The sequence below is a fragment of the Danio rerio genome, chromosome 6, assembly GCF_052040795.2.
Source record: "Danio rerio strain M-AB ecotype USA chromosome 6, GRCz13ab, whole genome shotgun sequence".
Taxonomy (NCBI): domain Eukaryota; kingdom Metazoa; phylum Chordata; class Actinopteri; order Cypriniformes; family Danionidae; genus Danio; species Danio rerio.
The window spans coordinates 54,827,058-54,852,949 of record NC_141026.1 but is presented as its reverse complement, the minus strand read 5'-3'; the positions used below and the strand labels follow the sequence as shown (position 1 = coordinate 54,852,949).

At 36.0% G+C, this 25,892-nt stretch overlaps 2 protein-coding genes and 1 pseudogene across 13 annotated transcripts in view; all 3 read right to left on the bottom strand.

Moving 5' to 3' along the window:
• Positions 1-1,118: 1,118 nt before the first annotated feature.
• or90a1 (odorant receptor, family 90, subfamily A, member 1) lies at positions 1,119-2,066 on the bottom strand. Its single transcript, NM_001089451.1, is given in 1 exon segment — positions 1,119-2,066. A coding segment is annotated over 1 exon segment (948 nt).
• On the bottom strand, positions 7,264-8,172 carry or138-1p (odorant receptor, subfamily 138, member 1, pseudogene; annotated as a pseudogene).
• The window catches only part of matn4 (matrilin 4), a 57,618-nt gene continuing 46,981 nt past the window's right edge, over positions 15,256-25,892 (bottom strand). For 10 of the 12 annotated variants that reach the window (XM_087255535.1, XM_087255537.1, XM_087255538.1 and 7 more), the window contains 4 exons: positions 24,723-25,136; positions 22,291-22,443; positions 21,424-21,528; positions 15,256-16,103 (listed from right to left, as the gene is read on the bottom strand). In XM_087255535.1, coding sequence (XP_087111661.1) covers positions 16,054-16,103; positions 21,424-21,528; positions 22,291-22,443; positions 24,723-25,136 — 722 coding nt within the window. In that variant the 3' untranslated portion in view covers positions 15,256-16,053. 12 annotated transcript variants of the gene reach the window in all.

The window sequence follows — 25,892 nt, the reverse complement described above, 5'->3', positions numbered from 1 at the left end:
GTGAAGAGTGTATGGTGGTGACAGTTGCACGTGGATTAGAAAGAGTTCATTTTGAGTTACATCTGCCTTGTGTTTATTATTCAGTTAACGGACATAACAAATTAGCGACGAGCATGCTAAACCTCAGATTATCCTCAGATTATGTGGAGTCACTGATTGGACCCAAGACCAGCGACGAGATGATCCCAAGGTGTCCATATCCGGGACCAGGCCGTATCCTGAGCTGCTGCTGCGCTGTTGGTCATGGGGGAGTGGAGAGCATGAGACTGATTCCAGTGACGCTCCAGGGACAGACGAGTCTTCGCTGAGGCCATCTTCCAGCCTCCACTGCTGAGACTGCAGCTCAGCACAAGACTTTTGGCCAGCGGAGAAATTAAAATGGTTGTGCCGAACTGAGTCTGGTTCTCTCAAGGTTTCTTTTCTTCACTCTCCTATTGGTGAAGTTTTTTTTCCCTCTCCGCTGTCGCCACTGGCTTGCATGGTTCAGGATCTGAAAAGCTACTCATCGATGAATTTGCTCTTCAGTGTTTGAACTCTCAGTAATGACTTCAAACCACACTGAACTGAGCTAAACTGAACTGAACTTAAACACTTAAAACTGAACTACCCTGATCCAGTTACTATGACCATTTATGTGAAGCTGCTTTGACACAATCGACATTGTAAAAGCGATATACAAATAAAGCTGAATTGAATTGAATTGAAATAATATTTTCTGTCTTTTAGTAAAGATATAGTAGAAATAAAGTAAATCTAACTGGATTTGCAATTTAAACATTAAATAAAAGTTTTAAATGTATTACTTTTTATTTCACATGTTAAGGTTTTTGTTATGATGCTCCCAAAATAATTCTGCAGAAATCCGCAGATTTTTATCAAAATTCTCCTCAGAAATAGCAAAAAACAAGTCCGCAGATTCCGTCTGGTCCTAGGTATTAGTAAGGTATTAGTAAATAAATAAGTTATAGCAACTAATAACCTTAGTTGTCTGAATTTCATTGCAATGCAATAATGTGCACCTTTTGTAAAGATGCCTTGAAACAGTTATTGCGGAAAGTGCTATACAAATAAACTTGAACTGAATTAAATCAAACTGATTAGCATTTTTGATTTGATCTTTAATCTCCATCTTTACACTCAACTCTTGTTTCCATTGTAGAAACGCCACAGACAAAATACCTCCTCAGATACTTGCGGAATTTCTTATCCCGCACGCCATATATGATCGGACTCAAAAAGCGTGGCAGAATGTAAACGATCAGATAGTTGGCGAAACGGATCTCCAGAACGCGTCCTGGGAAGATGATGTTCAGTATTCCTTCCACGCTTGGGGAAATGTAGGAGAGCAAACACATGATCAGCTGCAGCCCGTGAAGAAGGATGGTGTTGGTCGCCCGTTTGGCGGACGTGTTCTCGGTTGAATGCGAATGCGCTGTGAACATGATCTTTAAATACGTGCACAGGAGCGTCAGGAAAACCAGCGAGAAATAAATCCCGTCGAACGCCTGCCGTTTATAAAGCAACACCGGGTCTTTAAACACGTTTTGCCGGAGACAGAAAACTGACGTTTGGAAGAAACTCAGCGGTTCTGTGGCTAGAGTCACAAACAGGTCAGTTATATCAGGAACTACAGATACAAACCAAATAACACCTATGAGCACGTAAGCACGATGTACAGTGCAGATCTGAGCATGTCGTAAAGGATAACAAATCGCGATATATCGCTCAATAGCCATGCCGGCTAAGTTAACAGGCGTGCTACGGGTTGTAAACACGGCCACCAGGATGAAGAAACAACACACTCCCACACTGATAGTATACAAGATGTAGCTGACCAAGAATAGAGCGATGGTCACAGTGAGCTGAACGGCGTCATTAATGACCATGTGTATGAAGAGTATATAGCGAGGGTCCTCGTAAAAGATCTGGTGTCGGAAGAAAGTAGCCACTACGCTGCCATTGATGTAGCTGAGAAGAAACCACACCAAAACTACGATGAAGTTCTTCATGAAGGCCATGGCGAACGTGTCTCTCAGGAGGAGCTGCTGGCCTGCTGTTGAATTCATCACTCACGTCTGAAGAGGAAGAGACTGGAAAAAAGGCATTAGTCAGATTATATCTTGTTATTCTTTTTGAATGGTTTATTATAGTATAGATGCAGTAAATATGCGGTAAACATGTTCATTGGGGAACTAACATTTGTAACTGTGATTAATAACAGTTTTACTACAGACATCATGGTTAAACTATGCTTACTGCACTGTAAATGAGCAGTTTTCTGTATTTTGTGATTTATGTTTGTATTTTTTCTTGTTTATTTATGCTTTTAAGTTGCATTATGAGAGCTTGATCTTTCTTTTAACAATTTTAAACCTTGAAAAGTTAGAAAAAGTGACTTTTATTAACATTTTTATTAGTTTAAAGTGATATATTGTCTGGGTTGGTGTTGTTTATTATGGTACAAACAGCTTGTAATAGACTGCCAGTACATTTCATTTATTTTACAGACTTATTTCTCGATATATAATTTATTACACAATATATTATTCCAAACTAAAATGTCATAATAAAATGTCGTAATAAAAGTATCTTTGTTAAACAGCAGAGTTGAATTTTCAACATCAAAAGTCAACAGAGCAGAGATCAAGATCCCGAAATGCAACTTACAAATGTAATTAAAAGGAAAAACAATCACAAAATACAGAAACTTTGAATTAACAGATATTTTTTACAGTGTGTAAAATAATTCCACCATTAAGCATTGTGACATTTGCTGTAAAAACTTAAATAATAAATTCACAAAGAGTGTATATGTCATATTAAAACATGTTTAAATTGTCAACTAAAACTAACCAGAGTTAAAGGATCAGAAACATATTATTCTGTAAACAAGTTCATATTTTTAATGAAGGAAAATGTCATGTAATATGGATGTTTGAAATACACAACATACTTAGCAGACATTCTGTAAACTGCTCAACCTTAAAAGAAGCAATGTTAATTGAAAGAATAAGAGTTGGCTCTATATAGAACAAAGTTATTATTTTATTTCATTTTATCCTTCAACTCGAATGAACCGCCAACTTATACAGCATATGTTTTATTCAGCAAACGCCCTTCCAGCTGCAACCCATCACTGGGAAACACTCATACACACTCATTCAGACACATACACTGTGGCCAATTTAGTTTGGACTGTGGGGGAAATCAGAGCACCCGGAGGAAAACCACACAAACACCGAAAGAAACTCCACACAGAAACGCCATCTGACCCAGCTGGGACTCGAACCAGCAACCTTCTTGCTGTGAGGCAACAGTGCTAGCCACTGAGCCACCGCGTCACCCCAAATATATTATTTATTTTATTTTACATTTTTGAATTCATTCATTTGCATTCAAGCTTCATTGTGGATGTGATAGTGGCACTTGAGTGACTTTGGTAAATCAAATCAAATAGTTTGAAAATGTTGACAGAGACACATTTCTACAATATAAGGCTTTACAAACAACTTAGAAACTGTTTCACTGTTTTGGTAAAAACTTTTTTTTTAAGGCAAGGCTGACATTTCCGTACAGTATATGTCCAAGTTTTCTTTTGTTTTATTTGTAGCATTTTAAATGTTTTAAAATAAGCTTCTCCTGGTCACCAAAGCTGCATTTATTTAATCAAAAATACACTACAAATTGTGTGTGTGTGTGTGTGTGTATATATATATATATATATATATATATATATATATATATATATACATAATAACTGTTCAAATGTAGTTAATAATTTAATTTAGTTATTTATTACAGTGATTTAAAGATGAGTTTTCAGCTTTATTACTCCAGTCTTCAGTCACACGATCCTTTAGAAAGCACTCTTATATTAATTATTATTATTATTATTAATGGTAATAGTAATAAAAACACTAATGACTGGAGTAATAATTTTATTTAAAACGACATACAATAAGAAAGCATTTATTTCAAATTTTTATAAATATATTTTTTATATATAAAAATATAATAAATAAAAATGTAATCAAAATAAATTTAAAATTTTGTTTTACATTTAATAAATGCAGCCTTGATGAACAGAATAATAAAAAAATAAAGAAAAGAAGAAAAAAAAAACGGTAGTTTGACCGATAGTGTAAATGAAGAAATAATCCCTCACATCATACCATCAAGTTCTGTATGCACAATAATGCTTATGATTTTATGGCTTGTAGATAAAAACAAAAACAAAACATCCCTTAAAATATAAAACAGAGCTGAACTATTATAATCAAAACAGTCAATTGTTGTAGTAAAATCCATCAAGCCTGTAAAGCAAAGAAATCAGTATTTTTCAATCATGATGTTAGCAGCACAAAGCAGAAGCAAGAGACATACAGCAAATGAACAGAAAGTTATTACTTTTTGTTATGTAACTAGTCAGACCCCATCACTCACCGCCGTCCAGCACTCTGTCTGCTAAAAGATATGGCAGCTTTTAAAATATATGCACACTCTAAATATAGAAGATGATGTCATTATGTCACATGGGCAAATAAAAAAGACAGAAAAAACGTAAAGGATTGAACTAAAATTGACTAAAGTTTATGGTTATCTTTAATGTTTCAAATAACATTTGTGATGAAACGTCAAAGAAGGGTGATTACATTTTCATTTATTGTGTAACAGCTACATTGCTCAGCATATATAAGTACAACCCTCACAAATCTGTCTTAAAAATTCTTATTTTTAATAGGAAGCTGTACAATATTATATTTGTGCATATACAGTTGAAGTCAGAATTAATAGCCCCCCTGAATTATTAGCCCTCCTGTTTACTTTTTCCCAATTTCTGTTTAACAGAGACCATGATGACCGTAAATAATATTTGACTAGATATTTTTCAAGACACTTCTATACAGCTTAAAGTGACTTGGTTAACTGGGTTAATTAGGTTAGGGCAGGTTAGGGTAACTATGCAAGTTATTGTATAACAATGTTTTTTTTCTGTAGACTGTTGAAAAAAATTAGCTAAAAGTGGCTAATAATTTTGTCCTTAAAAGGGTGTTTAAAAAAGTTAATAACTGCTTTTATTCTAGCTGAAATAAAACAAATAAGACTTTCTCCAGAAGAAAAAAAAACATTATCAGACATACTGTGAAAATTTCCTTGCTCTGTTAAACCTAATTTGGGAAATATTTAAAACAGCAAAAACAAAACAAAGGTGGGCTAATAATTCAGACTTCAACTGTACATCAGATTAGTCAGTACTGAAGCCAAACCTGAAGCTCATTTAACAAAATAACTTACGATAATGGTATCGATGATCGAAAAACTTACCATAATGGTTTTTAAAATGGTTATAAAAAAGGGAAAAAATCAAGCAAAGCAAAGAAAAAATAACATTTAGTTGAAATTTTTTAGTGTATTTTTTTTTTTGCAATATTTTGCTTGAATTTATTATTATTAGCTTTTAATTTTTTAATATGTTTGGTGACTAAAATATTATTTAAAAAATATATCTGCTTAACAAATTTGTTTTGTTTAAATGCACCAAAATACATTGCCTATAATCAATGAGAAACTGAGAAAAATAAAAAATAAATAAAAAACGGGGTGTACTCATATATGCTGAGCACTGTATATTAATCTAAAATGTGACATCTTATTATTCTTACCAATGCTTGTCAGAATATATAAAACTATACCCATATTGCTCAGCATAAATTAGCACACCCCTCACAGATCCCCCTTTTAAATTAATCTTTTCTACAAGATGCTTTACAAGTGTGTGTGTGTGTGTGTGTTTGTGTGTATGTAACATTTTAGTCACCATATATATATATATATATATATATATATATATATATATATATATATATATATATATATATATATATATATATATATATATATATATATATATATATATATATATATATATATATATATATATATATATATCACAAAATAGTATTATATAATAAAAATAAAAGATCACAGTCCAAAACATAGTACACATAAATTAATAATGTTGGGAGAAAATATTTAATAAAATGTTAATAAACAAAAAAAATCAAGATAAACTTAAAAAAATATCAGATTTAGATTAAATTTTGTAGTTTATATTTTTTGCAATAAAGATATATATATATAGTGACACTGTGGCTCAGTGGTTAGCTACTGGGGGTAACACGTTCGCCTCACAGCATTTCTGTGTAGAGTTTGGATGTTCTCCCTATATGTTGCCATGGGTTTCCTCTCACTACTCTGGTTTCCCTCACAAGTCCAAAGACATGCACTATAGGTGAATTGAATAAACAAAATCGGCTCTAGTGTATGAGTGTGAATGAGTGTGAATGGATGTTTCCCAGTACTGTTGTGGCTGGAAGGTCATCCACTGTGTAAAATGTGCTAGAAAAGTTGGCGGTTCATTTTGCTGTGGCAACCTCTGATGAATGAAGGGACTAAGCCAAAGAAATATAAATACATTATATATATATATATATATATATATATATATATATATATATATATATATATATATATATATATATATATATATATATATATATATAATTTTTTCCCCAATTTTTGTTTAACGGAGAGCAAATTTTTTTTAACACATTTCTAAACATAATAGTTTTAATAACTAATTTCTAATAACTGATTTATTTTATCTTTGTAATGATGACAGTAAATAATATTTGACTAGATATTTTTCAAGACACTTCTTTACAGCTTAAAGAGACATTTAAAGGCTTAACTAAGTTTATTAGGTTAACTAGGCAGGTTAGGATAATAAGGCACTTGCACATTGGGCACATTGTTTTATTGTTTGTTAAGTAGACTATTGAAAAACAATATAGCTTAAATGGGCTAATAATTTTGACCTTAAAATGGGTTTTTTAAAAATTAAAAACTGCTTTCATTTTAGCTGAAATAGAACAAATACGATTTTCTCCAGGAGACAAAATATTATCAGACATACTGTGAAAATTTCCTTGCTCTGTTAAACATCATTAGGGAAATTTTTAAAAAAGAAAACAATTCAAAAGGGGGCCAATAATTCTGACTTCAACTGTTTATAGACAATTGTATAAACAAGCAGTTTTTTAATATTTTGAAATATACAGTATGTTGCACACACGCATTTTATGTCTGCAATATCCAAATCGAACTACTTTATCATGTCATACACATAATTTGCACATATTTCCATACATCAGATCTCTATTTGGGTAAAGTTACACTATTCAAAATAAGTTTCACATGGATTCACTGGACATCTTTGACCGAATTGCTTTTGAATGGTAGACTATACATTCTCTCCTTGCACACCGTACACAAGTACCTTTTCAAGTATTTACAAAAGGTTTGATCCCTCACGCCATACACAATAGGACTGATGAACCTGGGCATTACCTGGATTATGATGTAACTTAAAAAAGTCCTTTCCACGATAAACGCCGGAAACACTTCTGCAAGTACCTTGTCCACTATAGGCCCGATGAATGTTAGCATGCAGATCAGAAGCTGGATCCCATGTAGGAGAATAGTGCTCCTGGCTTTGCGAGCGTCTGAGTTTTTGGCTGTCGCGACATACATGATCTTCACATAAGTAAACACAATAATAATGCTCACAAAGATCAAGTAAATAACGTACACAGCAGTTCTCTTTTCCAGCATGTGAGCATTACTAAACACAGTATCTCTGATGCAGAAGATGTTGCTGTAGAAAAAGCTCGGCGGTTGTGAAGCAATCAGCAGGAACAGCTCTGGGAAAACATCGATGGCGCTCAGGACCCAAATTAGACTGATTAGGATGTAAGTTTTACGTACAGTACAGATCTGAGCATGGCGCAAAGGGTTGCAGATAGCTATGTATCTCTCTATAGCCATGATGGCGAGATTCAATGGCGTGTTGAGAGTCGTAAACATAACAGTCATCAACAGAACGCAACAGAATGACACATTGAACGTAAACACGACGTAGCTTAAAACGTGAAGGAGGACTGTGATTATGAGCTGAACGATGTCGTTGAGCACCATGTGGATGAAGAGAATGTAGCGAGGGTTTCCGTTGAAGATCTCATGCTTGATGAAGGTGTGGACGAGGGTGCCGTTGACATAGTTGATGGAGATGCATAAGCCCACAACTATTACGTTCCTAGCCACCGCTGAGCTGAAGCTGTCCCGTAAAACCCGGCCTTGTGTAACGTTACTCACCAGTGTAATGTTCATCTTTTGATAGCAGCTGGAAGTAAAAACAAAGAACATTTAAGGTTAAACATCAAACATCTAATAGACGTCTTATAGACATCCAAACACACGCACTGGCTAAAACAATGCTAACTTCGGACTGTCAGTGAAAATCTGACTTCAAATATAGATTAGCGAATGACTAAACATGTCTAATCTGTCTATTGATGACTGTAGTCTATTTTTGGATGTTTAAAATTTAGTCCTGTTTTAACTGAGATGTCTGTTCATCACAATACATCAAGATTTAAGAACTAGCAGACTGTCATTGTGTCATTACACAAGGAAAAAAACATCAGACCGATTAAAGAATGGCATTAAAATCAGATGTGTTTACAGCAATACCTCCGAAGCCTTTCCAGTCTGTTGTGAAAGGAAGCTGGCGAGAAATCTCTATTTATACCATGTGTTTTGCATTAAGGGAATAGGGGTTGGTCGCTCCTTTGTGATCCTATAGAACTGCGCATGTCAAAAAAAAAAGATACTTAGCTTTTCAGCAATGTAGTTTTATTGTCATGATCGGACCACCCAGCAGCAACCTTGATGCCAAAACATCACATTTACATCAGGCATATCAAAAAACACATCAAAAATGCCAAACCCAAACCTTGACGTTTACACATTGATGTTCTTTTTACCAACACCAGGTATTGGAACGCTTCAGCTCCAAATGACACATTTGATTTTGTATCCCTAAAACGAACGTAAAACATACCTTGATGTCAAAATGACATCAAATTGCCATCGTGTTAAAATGCGTGTCAACAATTTATTACAATTATTAAAAATGACAATGTTTGATGTTGTTTTGAAATGGGTAGGCTAAATTGTGCGTAGTGTATGATTGTGTGTGTGAATGTGTGTGTGTGGATGTTTCCCAGAGATGGGTTGCGGCTGGAAGGGCATCCGCTGCGTAAAAACTTGCTGGATAAGTTAGTGGTTCATTCCGCCGTGGCGACCCCGGATTAATAAAGGGACTAAGCCGACAAGAAAATGAATGAATGATGTCGTTTTGTCATTTTTGGTGTTGTTTTGACAGCAAGACGCCTTGAGGTAGGGATGTCCCAATTAGGTTTTTTTGCCCTTCAGTCCAAGTCTGAGTCATTTGATTTTAAGTATCTGCTGATACTGAAATCTGATACTTCTATAATACATTAAAAAAAGAATAAAGAAGAGTGAAGAAACAGATCCAGGATGTTCCTTATGTTTTATTTAATTCACCTTATTTTAACATTTAACAACTCTGTTAACAAACAGAGCACTTCTGTGAGGTAGTTTGAACAATCAAGTAATAAATAACATCAATTCTTCACTTTTGGACTTATAATGCAAAAAATCGAATATAAAAACAAAGAGCACCTTAACTTAAAACACCTGGCAGACACTTCCAAGTTTACATATCTCACAGTTTGCTATGGAAATCTTGTCGTCATCAACTTTATAATACCTCCAGACCACAGACATACTCGCGCTTTCCGCTTCAAGCTGCTTCCGTGTTCTTCTTTGCTGTCATTTAACCAATAGCGTCTCTGCAACAAAGTGATGCCATGCCGCACATGCTGCTGTTTCTGTGTGAAGTCAAGAAGGAGGTTAAACTGTGCCACAGCATAACTATATATATATATATATATATATATATTCCAATGTTGTTTGGGAGGTAATGTCCGATTCTCCGATTGAGTCTGAAATCATGTGATCAGGCCTGATTGCCGATCATGTGATCAGATGGGCATCTCTACTTTGAGAAACCTTTGAACTGGAAACATAAAACATGGCTTGGTTAGTAATCAAGTTGCATCTTTCTCCATTGGCAGGCCGTTCTGTTAAAAGTAGTGTATTCTTATGTAAATTGTAAAAGTTTTACATGGATGAATATTGGATTTATACTATTTTTTAAGGTAAGTGGTTGCAAACGATTTATATGAGCTGGATTTAACCCAACGAATGTAATTGAACATTACTGAATTTAATTTGCTTAAATTCAGCCCATGTAAATTCAGCAACCACATAACTAACATAACAAAATATTAAATCTAATTCATATTAATAAGCAGTTTTTTTCATCGCATCAACATGTCAACTAATTCTCATGACATTATAAGTAGACTGTTAGGGTTAGTGTAAGTTGACATGTATTTACATGTAGTTTTTATAGTCAGTTGAATGTCTGTTGAAGGAGCATACCAACAGATATTAAGCAGACAGTCTACTAATACTCAAATAGACCTTCAAAATAAAGTCTTACCACATTTTAGTGAAAAAAAGAAACGCAATTTTAAATGGTATGTCAGACAATTCAATAAAGGAATGTTTTGAGAGAAAACATGCAGTGGAAACAGTCTTATTGAATCTTAAGGCTTATTTATATTTCTGCGTCGATGGATCGTTGTGACCCACGGCACATGCCTTGTGCGTAGCATTGCATTTATACTTCTGCGTGCTGTTTGTGTTGCGCTGCAATGACACTTCTAAAACACTAGCTGGCAGTAGTTTTTACAGTATATTCCTCTTTGTCGAGTTTCTTCGCAGATGTTTTGTTTTTTCTGAACGCTACCTTAAAGTACAAGTAGCTGAAACTCCCTCATTCAGAGGCGGGAACCGGCGAACGTGAAACATCTTTAAACAAAAGGTTAATACAAAACAAAAGTTTCCATCTGGAGCTCCTTCACGGGACTCGACACTTGCAAACACTCGCTTCATCGAGCTTGTGGCTCTCTGCCCCGCACACTCCACATTGCTATCAAGCTAACCAATCACAGAGCTTGTGTTATGCCTCATTGCGACATATGGTCACTCATGTTTTTAAAGTGATCATCGTCGGCATCGGCGTCAACCACAGCTGTATAAATCAGCTTTAACTCTCTTATTTATCAGGGGTCACCACAGCGGAATGAACCGCCAGCATTTTTTTTTTGCAGCGGATGCCCTTCCAGCTGCAACCCAGTACTGGAAAACACACATACACTCTCACATTCATACACTACAGCCCATGTATTTTATTCAGTTCACCTATAGCGCATGTGTTTGGACTGTAGGGGAAAACCGGAGCACCCGGAGAATACCCACGCCAACATGGCGAGAACGTGCAAACTCCACACAGAAATGCCTACTGATCCGGCTGGGGCTCGAACCAGCAACCTTCTTGCTGTGCAATAATCCATGATGAGGATTTTATACAGTCTTTCAGGCCATCAATTCCATAAACTGTAAAGGCCGAATATCCTAATATGATCCTTACATCGCCTCATATTCACCCCACATAACAAACAATTACCTCTGTGGTCCTTCTGGAAAACCTTGACCTTTTCCTCAACATGTGTATGTGCTCCTACAAAGCCAATCATTCACTTAAGGGAGCTTTGTTGAGATAACAAGACATTTGTCCTTTCAGCATCTTGAGTATTACTGCATGTTTGTTGTAATTAACACACATCCAGCGGGGATCTCTGACATTTCAGAATCAGTGATGGTCCCCATCGAGACCTGCAGATTAAAGGTCACAGCAGCAGGAACACTTGTTGTGCCGGAGCTCACATCCCTGGGAACCATTTAGCGGTTCCTCAGAGAGATGCAGAAAAGATCATGGAGCACATTAAGAAGGACTGTTTTAGATGTTTAAAGGTCTGCCGGCATCAGGAGAGCTTTTGTTTTGAATGTTCGTGTTAATGGTCTCTTGCGTTTGGGTTACACAGCGGCTGATGATGATGATGATGATCAATAAACATGTCTGGAAGTTTGTAGATGCAAGTCATGTTGAGATATTGTGCAACAGTATACTTCTATAAAAAAGTGCTGGATTGTTTTAAATTCAATGTTGGGTCAAGTAAGGACAAACCAAATATGTTAATGTTTTCAATTCAATTTAAATGACGCTTTTTAACCCAACAGTTGGTCTAATTTGACTCTTAGCTATGGATTTAAACATGCCAGCATTTTGTAAATAAAGCACAGGTTTAAACAAGAAAACATTTTAAATAATAACATTTCTGTAGGACTTTAGTTTGGGCAAAGAGCTCAGAATGACCAAGAGGCGACACTCAACAGACCTTTTTCAGGGCTGCTGCATGGAGGGCGCCATATCGACCAGCGTCTTCCGGTAGAATGTTAAAAACTTCCTTTTACAGCGTTTACAACTGGTCATTTGCGCTCCAAAAATGGGTTTCAATAACGTTTTAATGGATAACAGAGTGTTTTTGTGACACACAACTTAGAAATGTGTCTGTTAAAGCCGTTATAATCTGTAACATGGTTCAAGTGCGTCAGAAATACGAGAAAAACGTTCTCCTAGTTCACGTGTCTGCCGTCAGAAATACAGTGTGTGTTCCCGGCCTGTCAGCTGTTAGCTCAGCGACTCTTTAACACACGCACACACACACACACACACGCACGCACGCACGCACGCACACACACACACACACACACACACACACACACACACACACACACAGAGAGAGAGAGAGAGAGCAAACCAGAGTACTGGCATGAAACAGGTATGACAGTCGTGCAATTTACAAAAATGACCTATAAAAGTCTGTTATTGATCCTCTGCTGGCTGATTTGCTGATCATTCTAATCGCGAGCCGTTTGTGTTTTATGTCGTGTGTTGTATTCACCACGGTTTGTGTTTTTCTGTCATTTTGAAATGACACTAGCCTATATTTTCACTTTGTCACTGTTATTAAATCAGTGTGTCAGTGGCACAGTACAGGCTACGTGTGTGTGTCAAACATTTTGGTGAATTACATTTGTTTGGGCTGGTTATATATTTGAAATAAAGAGAAAATTGACTTTAGCGATGACGAGGCTTCATTTAAACTGCAGAAGATGCGTATGACAACGAGGGGAAAATGCCTCACAGCAGCTGTTTTCCATCCTATTAGATCGCATTTTTTAAATGATCAGTCCGGGAGAAGGTGCTGATGGACAACAGTATTAGTTCAAAGAGGATAAAAGCAGGTAAAATAGATTAAAACTATCGTTTCAAAGCTGTCCAAATGTGACTGTTTACACGCATCAGCTGCCGACTGGAAGTTCTTCGCATTCTCCTTGCGCATACACGCAAAGCATAATGGGTAATTTTGCGCTCCAAGAAAAAGGTCTATAGAACGTTCCATTGCAACAGCAGCACCCAGCAACAGCCACGAATTCCGCCATTTTGTAGTGAAAGCGGTCAGCTGTCCATTTGATCTTATTGCAGTCGCGATGGCAAGCAGCTGCTTTTTTAATTAATTTATTTAAAAAGCGCATTAAAGCTGAGATACAATGTGAAAGACGACAATACAACACTTACTACCACAAACATCAGTACTTTTAATAGTTTATTTTACAGATTTATCATATGCTGTCGTTCTATTAGTTTTCATTCCAAAATGGCCGCCGCGCCATCTAGTGGCTGTTTCCCAAATCGCACTGGAGTGTCGCCTTTTGGTAATTTTATGCTCTTTGGTTTGGGTAACAATTCACACTATTAAATACTGGCTTATTACATGCCTATTATTAAGATATTAACTGTTTAGTTTTAATTATGAATGATCTTATTCTATATCCCTAATCTGACCTAAACCCAATTACTACATTAATAACTAATAGGCAGCTAAATAATAGTTTATTGAGCTAATAGTCTTAGTTATTGGTAGGCCCACACGAAATCTGTGCGTGTAGAAATCCGCAGATTTCCACAGATTTTCAGTCCATCATTGAGTCTATTTGTTTACTTGTGTAAATGAAAGTACATTTAATTTTATTCAGTTTTTAAATGAATTTCCATAACATTACAGACTCATTTGAAAATGTTCACTTGATTTATTTACAGTACAGTTTGTGAAGTAATATGTTCTGTCTCAGTCAGTAGATCTATTAAATGAGAGACTTGCTTTGCTTACCAGATAAGTGGAGCTAACTGGATTTGCATTGTAAACAAATCATTCCACATAAATCTGCAGATTTTTTTTTTTTTTTACAAAATTCTGCGCAGAAATAGCAAAAAAACTTCCAGATTCTGTCTGGCCCTAGTTATTGGTTTGTTAACAGCATGAACTGTACATTAAAATAAAGAGTGACCAAATAATTTTATATATATATATATATATATATATATATATATATATATATATATATATATATATATATATATATATATATATATATATATATATATATATATATATATATATATATTTTTTTTTTTTTTTTTTTTTTTACCACACACACACACACACACACACACACACACACACAGCTCTTAATAACCCTTATAAGTTGACTGAACTAAATTAATTGAGTAAACTCATTGCCTTAATTTAACTGAGTAATGGAGTCTCCCAAAACTTGCATATTTAAGTTTATTTAACTTGCCAGTTTGTTAGACTATACTTAAATTGTTCAGTTCACCAAACTCAAATCAGTGACCTTCTTGCTGTAAGGGCACAGTGCCAACCACTGAGCCACCATGCTACCAGGGTAAAATTTTGTGATTATAAAAAATGTTCCTCACACCATTAACTTTTTTTTTCCATGTAAACAATATGGATTCAAATGTAAGAAATATAAGCCATTGAGAAAAAAAAATGAAGATTCAACCTGGTTGAAATTGAAGTAAACTGTAAAAAGAGGTTATTTACTTAAAAACCTGTTATTTGAAACCATTAAGCCGGGTTAATTTTTATAACTATGCTCAAACTCTCAACTTATATAAAAGGTCTTGGGAAGTTTGGAAGTTTAGTCTATTAGCCATTTTAAGCTATCTATACTTAAACATTTAAGTTTTCTGTAATTAAACATTTAAGTTAATTTAATGAAGAGACTACATTTGGTGAACTCAATTAATTAAGTTGTCGATTTCCCACTACTGAGGGAATCACTTTCCTCAAACCATTTGAATAGTCTCAAATTATTAGGGTTTACAGTGTAGATAATTTACTGAATCATTTTAAGAAAATGAGAGTCCCTTTTACATTATTACATGTTGAAAATGTATTTATTTCCCACTGTGAATGAACACAGACACACTTTAAAAGTTTTTAAAAAGAGTGTTATTAGGAAATATCCAAAAAGTACAAGAATTCACATATACTGTCAAAGCCTTATAATGGGGCCATTATTATAATTTTTTTTGCAAACGTCTATAAAACAAAAACCTGAGGCCAGAAAACTCTGAGGTATCGGACTTGGATTCTGTAAATTGCTCTTAATAATAACAACAATAATAAAAAACTGCAATCTTAAGGGGCACTTGTACACATTACCCTGTGTTCACACAAATCAAATCTCCTTTTTTAGTGTTAACAAATCATTCAGGCCATTCTTGGGTCAAAAACTTTGCAGTCCAGTACAAGAAATACACATATTAAAAAATGTTCATGCAGACACTAAATTGTCTCTTTTGGCTTTAGTATTTTGTAAACTAATGATTTTAAGACTGTACAACAGTATAATGCGTATCTGTTTTTGTAATTTTTTGTGCATAGACGTACGTTTCTATAGTTTCACATTTGGTGCCAAAACAAAACAATCAAAGCAAACAATATTTCAGAGTGGTACCACTTCATTTCCCTTTTTAGTGTATAAATGCTATTATCAAATTTGTCATAAATATATAACTCTCTACAAACCGTACAATACAGATCATGTATAAACAGGGAACAATATGAGCCATGTCCAGAAATGGCAGTGGAAATATTAGGCCTCGTGCCTCAGATGTTCGACCTGTAGATGTCTGTACTGAGAGCCCCTTCACACCCGACGGGCCCCGTCCTCCTCCTCCTCCTCACTGCTGCTGTGTGTTTCAGGATTTTTCGCTCATTGTCTTCAGAGCAACTGCTTCTCCAGAACTTCCAATCGCTTGGTCATGGCTGACAGTAAAATGTGGTTAAGGACATACACAGAAAATGATCAATCCATCATACTTTGGCTAGAAAACAGTAAATAGTTTTCAGAAGATGCAACTTTTAAGAAGATTTAAAAGTTGCTGCTACAATTCTACTCTACAATTCTTTTTTTGAATAATATAAAATAAAACATTCAATTAAATTAATTTAGTGCTGGCATTTTTTATATATATATTATATATTATTCAAATATTATATAATAATACATTATTTTATATTTATATTATATTATTCATTCATTCATTTTCTTGTCGGCTTAGTCCCTTTATTAATGTGGGGTCGCCACAGCGGAATGAACCGCCAACTTATCCAGCAAGTTTTTTTTTTTTACGCAGCGGATGCCTTACCAGCCGCAACCCATCTCTGGGAAACATCCACACACACACTCATACACTACAGACAATTTAGCCTACCCATTTCACCTGTACCGCATGCCGGAGGAAACCAAGGCAGGGAGAACATGCAAACTCCACACAGAAACACCAACTGAGCCGAGGTTCGAACCAGCGACCTTCTTGCTGTGAGGCGACAGCACTACCTACTGTGCCACTGCCTCACCCTATATTATATTATATTATATTTTAATATATTATATTTTATTATATTTTAATATATTATATTATATTATATTTTAATTAGTGCTGTCAATCGATAAAAAAAATTAACTAATTAAATCGCACCTTTTTTAAAAAATTAATCGCGATTAATCACATTTAAAATACTGAAACTTGTAATTTTGGCTATTTAAATGTAGAATTAATGTAAACGCAAGACAAAAACTATTTAAATTCAAAATATAATTGTTTAATAGAATTTTTGTTTAACTTGTAACACAGATTTTTTCATGTAAACAACATACCCACAATAAACCATCAAGATCCTGGCTTGACAGCCATATTTATTACAGAAATTAAACCACAGGCATGTTAATGACTTTTAAATTTCAAAACAATCAATGCCAATAAAGAAAACATGGATTTCCATGTTAGATTCTATGTGGACTGCAAAAAAATGCCAAAATACAGGAATTGCAGATATGGAGAATGAAAAATTATAATAATAATAAACTATTGAATACAAACTGTTGCAATCATTGAAAAGTTTTATTGCTGTGAGTTGAGAACATTAGTTATAGAGTAGAAACTATTTTGCTTAATCATCCTTTATACTCATCCAGTTGCTAAGACTAGGAGTATCTATTAAAAATAAAAAACCTGAAAAATCACATGTACATCAGTATTCACAACCTTTGCTCAATACTTTGCTGATGCACCTTTGGCAGCAATTAAAGCATCAAGTCTTGAATATGATGCCACAAGCTTGGCACACCTGTCTTTGGGAATGTTTGCCCATTCCTCTTTGCAGTACCTCTCAAGCTCTATCAGATTGGTTGGGAAGCGACAGTGTACAGCCATTTTCAGATCTCTCCAGAGATGTTCAATAGGATTTAGCTCTGGGCTCTGGCTGGGCCACTCAAGGACATTCACTGAGTTGTTATGAAGCCACTCCACTGATGGTGTGCTTAGTCCCTTTATTAATCGGGGGTCACCACAATGGAATGAACCGCCAACTTATCCAGCAAATGTTTTACGCAGCAGATACCCTTCCAGCTGTAAGCCATCACTGGAAACACCCATACACACTCATTCACACACTCATACAATATGGACAATATAACTGACCCAAAACACCTAAAGCACACATCTTTGGACTTGTGGGGCAAACCTGGAGGAAACCCACATGAACACAAGGAGAACATGCAAACTCCACACAGAAATGCCAACTGACCCAGCCGAGGCTCGAATCAGCGACCTTCTTGCTGTGAGGCAATTGTACTACCCACTGCACCACCGTGCTGCCTGTTCTGTAACCAACCTAATAGGAAATCCTGTAAAAAAAACATCTTTGCTCTGTAAAACATCACTTGAGAACTATATTAAAAAGAACTCAAATTTCAAAGGAGTGCTATTAACTGTACTGTACTTATACATTCAGTTAAAAAGTAGATGTGGGAAGAAGCACAGCATGAACCACTGAACCCATGTGTGAATGACTCCTGTCTGCAAGATCTGTAGATAAACTCCAAACAACCTCCTTCCTCTGCAATCTCATCATATTCTACTTAAATGGACCCAGCGGAGACGTGCATCAGCATCTATAGTAGCTGAGAAACATCTGTTTCTGGCCTCAGACGAGGCACAAGGGCTCTTTTGAGCTCTTCTGAATGATGCTGAGTGAGAGATGTGAACAAAGAGCCATTGAAGCATGTGGTCACAGAGGTTTACATGAGGAGCCAAACCAGAGAGGCCAGAAGACCAACAGACACAATACAGGCTCTCTTTCCACTGAGAGGCTTCAGTTCTGACCCTTCAGCTTGTTCTCAGCGTGTGTAAATCTACTAGTTTTACACTGGTGTTCAATAGTTTGGGGTGGGCAAGATTAGTGTTTTTAAGGCTGTATTTATAAGGCATACGAATGCAACAGACATGAAACGCAAGCTCGTGCGACAAGATTTGCATGTTGCTGCATTCCAAAGTTAAAGCTTGGACTCAAAAAATGCCTTTTGGTCGGCGCCAGTGGTGTAGTGGTTAGGGCGTTGACACATGCACTCCGGTGCTTACAGCGACCCGAGTTCAATTCCGCCTAGTGGTCCTATGCCAATCCTTCCCCTCTCTCTGCTTACCATGCTTTCCTGTGAATTCTCTCTACTTTCCTATCCAATAAAGGTGAAAACCCCGAAAAAATAATTATAAAAAAAAAAGCCTTTTGCAGCTTGTTCAAAGTTCACTCACTCCCGGGGTAATTTATTTCGAGGTTGATATTTGCCGCACCATATTGGAGTTTCGTAATAACTTTGCTTTTATGAGGTGAGTTGTTTGCCCAACTTTCAACCCCCAATCTGGAGGACCAGAGCATACACACATGCAATTTTCGCACACAATCCACCCTACAGCACCCGGAGAAAACCCACACCAACACAGGGAGAACATGCAAACTCCACACAGAAAGGCCAACTGCCCCAGGTGGGGCTCGAACCAGCGACCTTCTTGCTGTGAGGCTACCCACTGCACCATGTCGCCCCCTGCTTGTTCAAACTATTTATTCATTCATTTTCTTTTTTCGGCTTAGTCTCTTTATTAATCTGGGGTTGCCACAGCGGACTGAACCGCCAACTTATCCATCATATGTTTCACGCGGCGATGCCCTTCCAGCTGCAACCCATCACTGGGAAACATCCATACAAACTCATTCACTACGGACAATTTAACCACATGTTTTTGGACTTGTGGGTGAAACCGGAGCACCCAAAGGAAACCCACACAAACACAGGGAGAACATGCAAACTCCACATAGAAACGCCAACTGACCAGCTGAGGCTTAAACTTGCGACCTTTTTACTGTGAAACGTGCTACCCAATGCGCCACAGTGCACTTATGTTTTGGGGGGGACAACTTAAATGTTTTATGTTCAATCCACTTAAATTTGTAAAAACAAAATATTATAAGTGAACTCAATTGATTTGTGCTTTTACAACTTAAAGGAATTGTGAAGAACCTGCGAAATCGCATCACCGTAACACCAATAGATCAAAACATGACCTCTCTGAGCAGAAATGTAAAATATGGAGCATCTTAAATCTCAATCTAGTCTAATCAGCTTGTTTTATCCTGCCTTGTTTTACAGCACCATACAATAGAATTTCACATGCTCAAACTGTAATGTGACGGCAGTTTGCATTTTTTTTTTTTAAGATTTATTTTTGGCCTTTATTAAGCGCATAGGACAGTGTTTCAGACAGGAAGCAAAGTGGGAAAGAGAGAGGGGGTAGTGATGGTAAATGTCTACGAGCCGGGATTCAAACTCAGGACGCCCTGAAGTGCTACTGCACTATTTGTCAGCACGTTAACCACAAGGATATTGCACTGACCGCAGCTTACAATTTTATTATTCATTTTTCACCCTCATGTAAATACAATCCCCTTGAGAACTTCGTTCATCTTCAAAACACAAATGAAGATATTTTAGATGAAATCCTGGAATTCTCTCCTCCTCCATAGTCAGCAATGATTCTAACGCCCCATTCACATGGGGCTTCAGCGTCAATGCTTGACTGAAGGCGTGTCTGAAGTTGGGGCTGAAACGATCGTCATAGAAGCGTCAGCCAATGAAATTCAGTCAGCAATAGGCCACTGTCTAGCTGGTGTATTTGCATACAGCGATCCGATTGGCTGAGGCTTCTGTCGGCGCTTAAAAAGTTGAGCTAGTCCCAACTTCTGCAGCGAGCAACGCCTCTGAAGCGGCACTGACGGATCCACAATGCAGTTCGGCAACACCTGACGTCACCCATTCAAAATGAATGGGAAGCGTTGACGCCCCGTGTGAATGGGGCGTACGATGTCAACACAGGTTGGGAATATGTGCCCAGGGCTACATTTTTGAGAACCGAGAATATGTGCCTGGAAGAACATATGGTTAAATTGTGCAACACAGGCTTATTGTGGATACGTACCCCTGTCTTCATTTCTAGAGAGCGCAAATTAAGAGCTTTGTCTGGCTGCATTTCGTCTTTAAAATAAATGCTACTGGGCAGTATGACGCCGTTTACGGTTTCTGTTGCTTTTCGCGATACCAGCTGACCACTTACCTCCATGTGGACGGCTTTTCCGCTGTTACCAGTTTGCCCAGTGGCGGGGTTCAAGTATGCCAAAGAACAGTTCCAGAAATAAATAAATAAACAACAGCTTGAAAAAGTGGTGAAAACACTTTTTCTTTTCTAGATTGCTTTTGTAACATCAGTAGGGTTTAGGGACGGGGGTGGATGGGTCAGTCTGTCGGTTGACAGCAAGCTGGCCTGGCCAGCTGAAGTGTTTTATTGTGCCCTCTGGTGGATTTACTCAAGAAGAGGATGTGCAAGAAAATGATAAGATCATCAAAAAGCATAAACAGCGGCCTCTGGTGGATTTGCAAAAACAAAAATTGCAAGCAGACACCTCCGGTTACATATTTCACTGTCTCCAGAAATGAGCCTGGGTTGCTTTTTAGACTTTGAACATCCCTGAGCTCATTGCTGTCTATGGAAGACGAGAGAGTTCCTGCATTTAATCTAAAACATCTTAACTTGTGTTGAAGATGAACAAATGTCTCAGGAGATTAAAATGTCATGAAGATGAGTAATTCATAACAAAATTGACATTTCTGGGTTAATGAACCCTTTAAATGAGTTGCAGGGTTTAGTTGCATGCAATGTTATATGTTTTAAAGGATCTGTAGTGAGTATATAAAGGATATGTTTCTGGTTGAGCTGCTCAATGGTGGACATCGTGACCTGTTGAAACTCCACCAGACTCTCACAGGCACAGGGATCTTTCACCTCGATGTCTCCTTTACTCTCCGCTGAACAACGGTGCAGAAAATGAGCAAGAATAAACACAATATTCGTTATTAAAAGCATCAACATTTATGCAATTGGTAAACATCTGAGGAAGGTTATAGAAATAGTGCAAAAAGTCAAAAATTATTTTAACTCTACTTTTCCAAATATTACTTTACAGTAGCTCTACGTTACATATTTCCCAAGTGATGTTTAACAGAGCAAAGCTATTTTCCAGTATTTCCTATATTTTTTTACTCTGGAGAATGTTTTATTTATTTTATTTGGGCTGGAATAAAAGCAGTTTTTATTTTCTTAAAACAATTTGAAGGTCAGTGTTATTATCCCCCTTTAGAAAAATATTTATTGTCCACAGATTGTCCACAGAACAAACTTCTATTCTTCTATTCTAAGACTTGCCTAATTAACCTAACTTAGTTAACCTAATTAAGCCTTTAAATTGAACTTTAGGCTAAATAATAGTATCTTGCAATATAAGTAGAAACATATTATGTCCTGTCATCATGGCAAAATAAATTAGTTATTAGAGTTAGCAAATCTATTGCATTTAAACATGTAAAAATTAATCAACACTTGGGAAATATTTGTAAAGCTTTTACAGTAGTGCTAATAATTTTCACTCCAAATGTATGTACATAATACTGGACTCACTTTTGAATAAAGATTGCATGTGTTTGCATCAGGCTCTAGATGGTGCTATAGAACAGCATACTGTTACTTCATCTGAAGTGTTTTGTCTGTAATACTCTTTAATTTAAACACACCTGCGCAGACGTTGAGTTTGAGGTTTTCTGCAATCTGGCTGATGGCAGTGAAGTCTGCGCTGTAGAAGAAGTGTTTCTCCACTGGATCAGATGCAATCTCTCTCAGCTCATCCTCCACTGCTTTACCCACTCCAACTGCATACATGGTGATTCCTGGAACACACAAAAGCAGAGCAAAAGATAAAAAAAACATAGAGGTTTATTGAATTGAGTATATTTCTTCTTCTTCTTCTTCTTCTTCTTCTTCTTCTTCTTCTTCTTCTTCTTCTTCTTCTTCTTCTTCAGTAAAAAGGCCATAAAGAAGATAATCAAACCTTAGAAACCTTCATATCTGATTACACAAACATTGTAATTTATCAAATTTCTTTCAAACAATAAATAACAAAAATAACATTGAAGGAATTGTTTATTTACAGTAAAATAAATGTTAAAAGAGTACACTAAATAATGTTGATCTCTTTTATTTTTTTTATAAATGATGGAAAAACTATTTCTAGTCTTTTCTACAATTACATTACAAAATATAAAGATATTATATTTTTGTAAAATATAAATGACTAAAATGTTTACAACACAAACTAAAACAAAGAAAAAATAATTTATTTTAAATTATATAAATTATAAATGAACAGCCATTTCTTTTATTTTAAAACATGTATATTGTTTACAGCTTTTTCAATAAAAAGGTCAGTAAGAAAACAAGCTCAAATTATATTTTAACTCATAATGCATGCATATGTATTAGATATCTACACATTTTTGGGCATTTTGGACAGTTAGGGACACAGATGCACACAAAAACATTTTTAATTCATTTTCTTTTTGGCTTAGTCCCTTTACTAATCAGGGGTCGCCACAGCGGAATGAAACTTATCCAGCATGTTTTACACAGTGGATGCCCTTCCAGCTGCAACCTAGTTCTGGGAAACACCCATACACACACATAAACTATGGCCAATTTAGTTTATTTAGTTTACCTATAGTACATGTCTTTGGATAGTGGGGGGAAATCGGAACAACCGGAGGAAACCCACGCCAACACGGGGAGAACATGCAAACTCCACACAGAAATGCCAACTGACCTAGCCGAGGCTCGAACCAGCGACCTTCTTGCTGTGAGGCTACAGTGCTAACCACTGACCCACCGTGCCAGACAGAAATGCGATATTTTCCATAAAAAATCTTTATTGTTTACAACTTTTTTTGTGACTACTTATTCAATAAAAGGTTCCATAAGAAAATAATTAGCCTTCATAAAACATGGTGATGTTATATTTTAAATTAGAATGTATGTATATGTATTAGATATCTACACATTTTGGGGGGATTTTGGACAGTTAGGGGCACATATACACACAAAAATATTTTTCTATGTCTATAATACGTCTTCTTGCAAAAACTCAATTAAAGATAAAAATGTTAAGAAACTAATTAATATTACAAATTATTAAACAATACACAAAAATTATTTAAGAATATATTTATCATAAAATATATGTATTTATCAATATTTAATTCATTTAATCAATTATGGATTTTTGAAAAAAGAAATATTTTTTAATATTATTTGAAAAGTTTTTCTAATGTAATTTGATCATCGGTGATTGTATTCCATTTCTTCTTTTATTTGAGATAGAATAATTTACCAAAACATGAAAATTCTGTCATCATAAAATTAGGTCACACTTTATTTAAGCTGTCCTTGCTACTTATTTAACTAAATATAATAGTAATAAATTACATGTACTTACTATATGGTTAGGGTCAGAATGTGGGTGAGGTTTAGAATTAGTTACATGTAATTATACATAAATAATAATAATTACTACAGTAAGTACATGTAACATATGTAACAAGTAATTAATTGCATGTAAATATGGTTAAGCTCAGAATGCAGTTCTTCAAAAATTTCCCAAATGATGTTTTGGGCGTTTTTCACAGTATTTCCTATAACATTTTTTCTTCTGAAGAAAGTCCTATTTGTTTTATTTTGGCTGGAATAAAAGCAGTTTTGAATTTTTTAAAAAAGCATTTTAAGTTCAATATTATAGGCCCTCTTAAGAAATATATGTTTGCAACTGTCAACAGAACAAACCATCATTATACAGTGACTTGCCCAACTACTCTAAGCTGCCTAGTTAACGTATTTAAGCCTTTAAAAGTCACTTTAAGCCACTTTAATTCTAGTATCTTGAAAAATATCTAGTAAAATATTATTTACTATCATCATGACAAAAATAAAAGAAATCAGTTATTAGAGATTAGTTATTAAAACTATCATGTTTAGAAATGTGTTGAAAAAAATATTTATTCCGTTAAACAAAAATATACAGGGGTCTTATTATTTAGGAGGGCTAATAATTCTAACTTCAAATGTATATAACCAGGACACCTTCAAATAAAGGGTTAACTTAAATAACTCCTTTACATACCTGCTTCCTTGGCTTTCTTGGCCCACTCCTGAATGTCATCCTGTGAGCGTCCATCAGTGAACACCAGGCCGACCCGCGGGATATTTTTCTCAGCAGGACGGGCTCCTTCGGCCTCTGAGAAGCTGTTCTCCACCATGTGTTTGAGGGCCAGGCCTGTCATGGTGCCCTTTTCCATGTACTCCACATTCATCACGGCCTTCTTGATCTCGTCTTTGCTGTGGTACATGCTGAGCGGGAACTCTGTGCGCACGCGGCTGGAGTACTGGACGAGTCCCACACGTGTGCCTTTAGCAGAGACGTCCAGCTGATCCACCACCTGGTTCACAAACTGCTTGACCAGCTCAAAATTCTGCGGCCGGACACTCTTGGAGCCGTCGATGAGCAGGACCAGGTCGATGTTGGAGGTTCGACAAGCTTGGAGAAATCAACAGAAGTTCATTTCAATGTTGTTTTTTTTCATTGATCATTTTCTGAATAGAATAATTCACCCATACATGAAAATTCTTTCATCATTAAATTAGGTCACACTTTAATCTAAGGTGCTCTTGTTACTTATTTAATTAATTTTAATAGTGATTAATTACATGTATTTGCTACATGGCTACCGTCAGAATGGGTTTCGATGTATTTGTGTTTTTATTTTTTTATTTAGTTGAAGTTTTTAATATTAAAACTTATGTTTAATTTATTTATTTTTGTTGCTGCTGCTGCTGCTTTTTATTTTTTTATGTCCCACTTTTTTCTAATTCAATTCAATTCACCTTTATCTACAGCGCTTTTACAATGTGGATTATGTCAAAGCAGCTTCACATAGAAGATTATAGTGAATTAAAACAGTGTCAGTTCAGTTTTCAGGGTTTAAGTTTAGTTCCCCTTCGGGGGGAACTTCAGCACTATAAGTGGATTTGATTTGTAAAATCCACGCATTGGGAGGTTCGGTTCAGAAGCTACTCGTCTGAAAGAGTATTGAACGGGCCAATTAAGAATGAATTGGCAGCGCAAGCCTGCGCAGGTGAGCGGCATAAGCAATCAACTGAGTATATAAGCTCACCTGGCGCCAGCAGACGCTATCCTTTTCGCTTCAGAGACTTTCTGATCGAGTCGATGAGGGTTCCTCCTGCTGTGACCAGCGATTCTGAGCGAACGAGAGCATTCTCCCGGTCCAGAGTG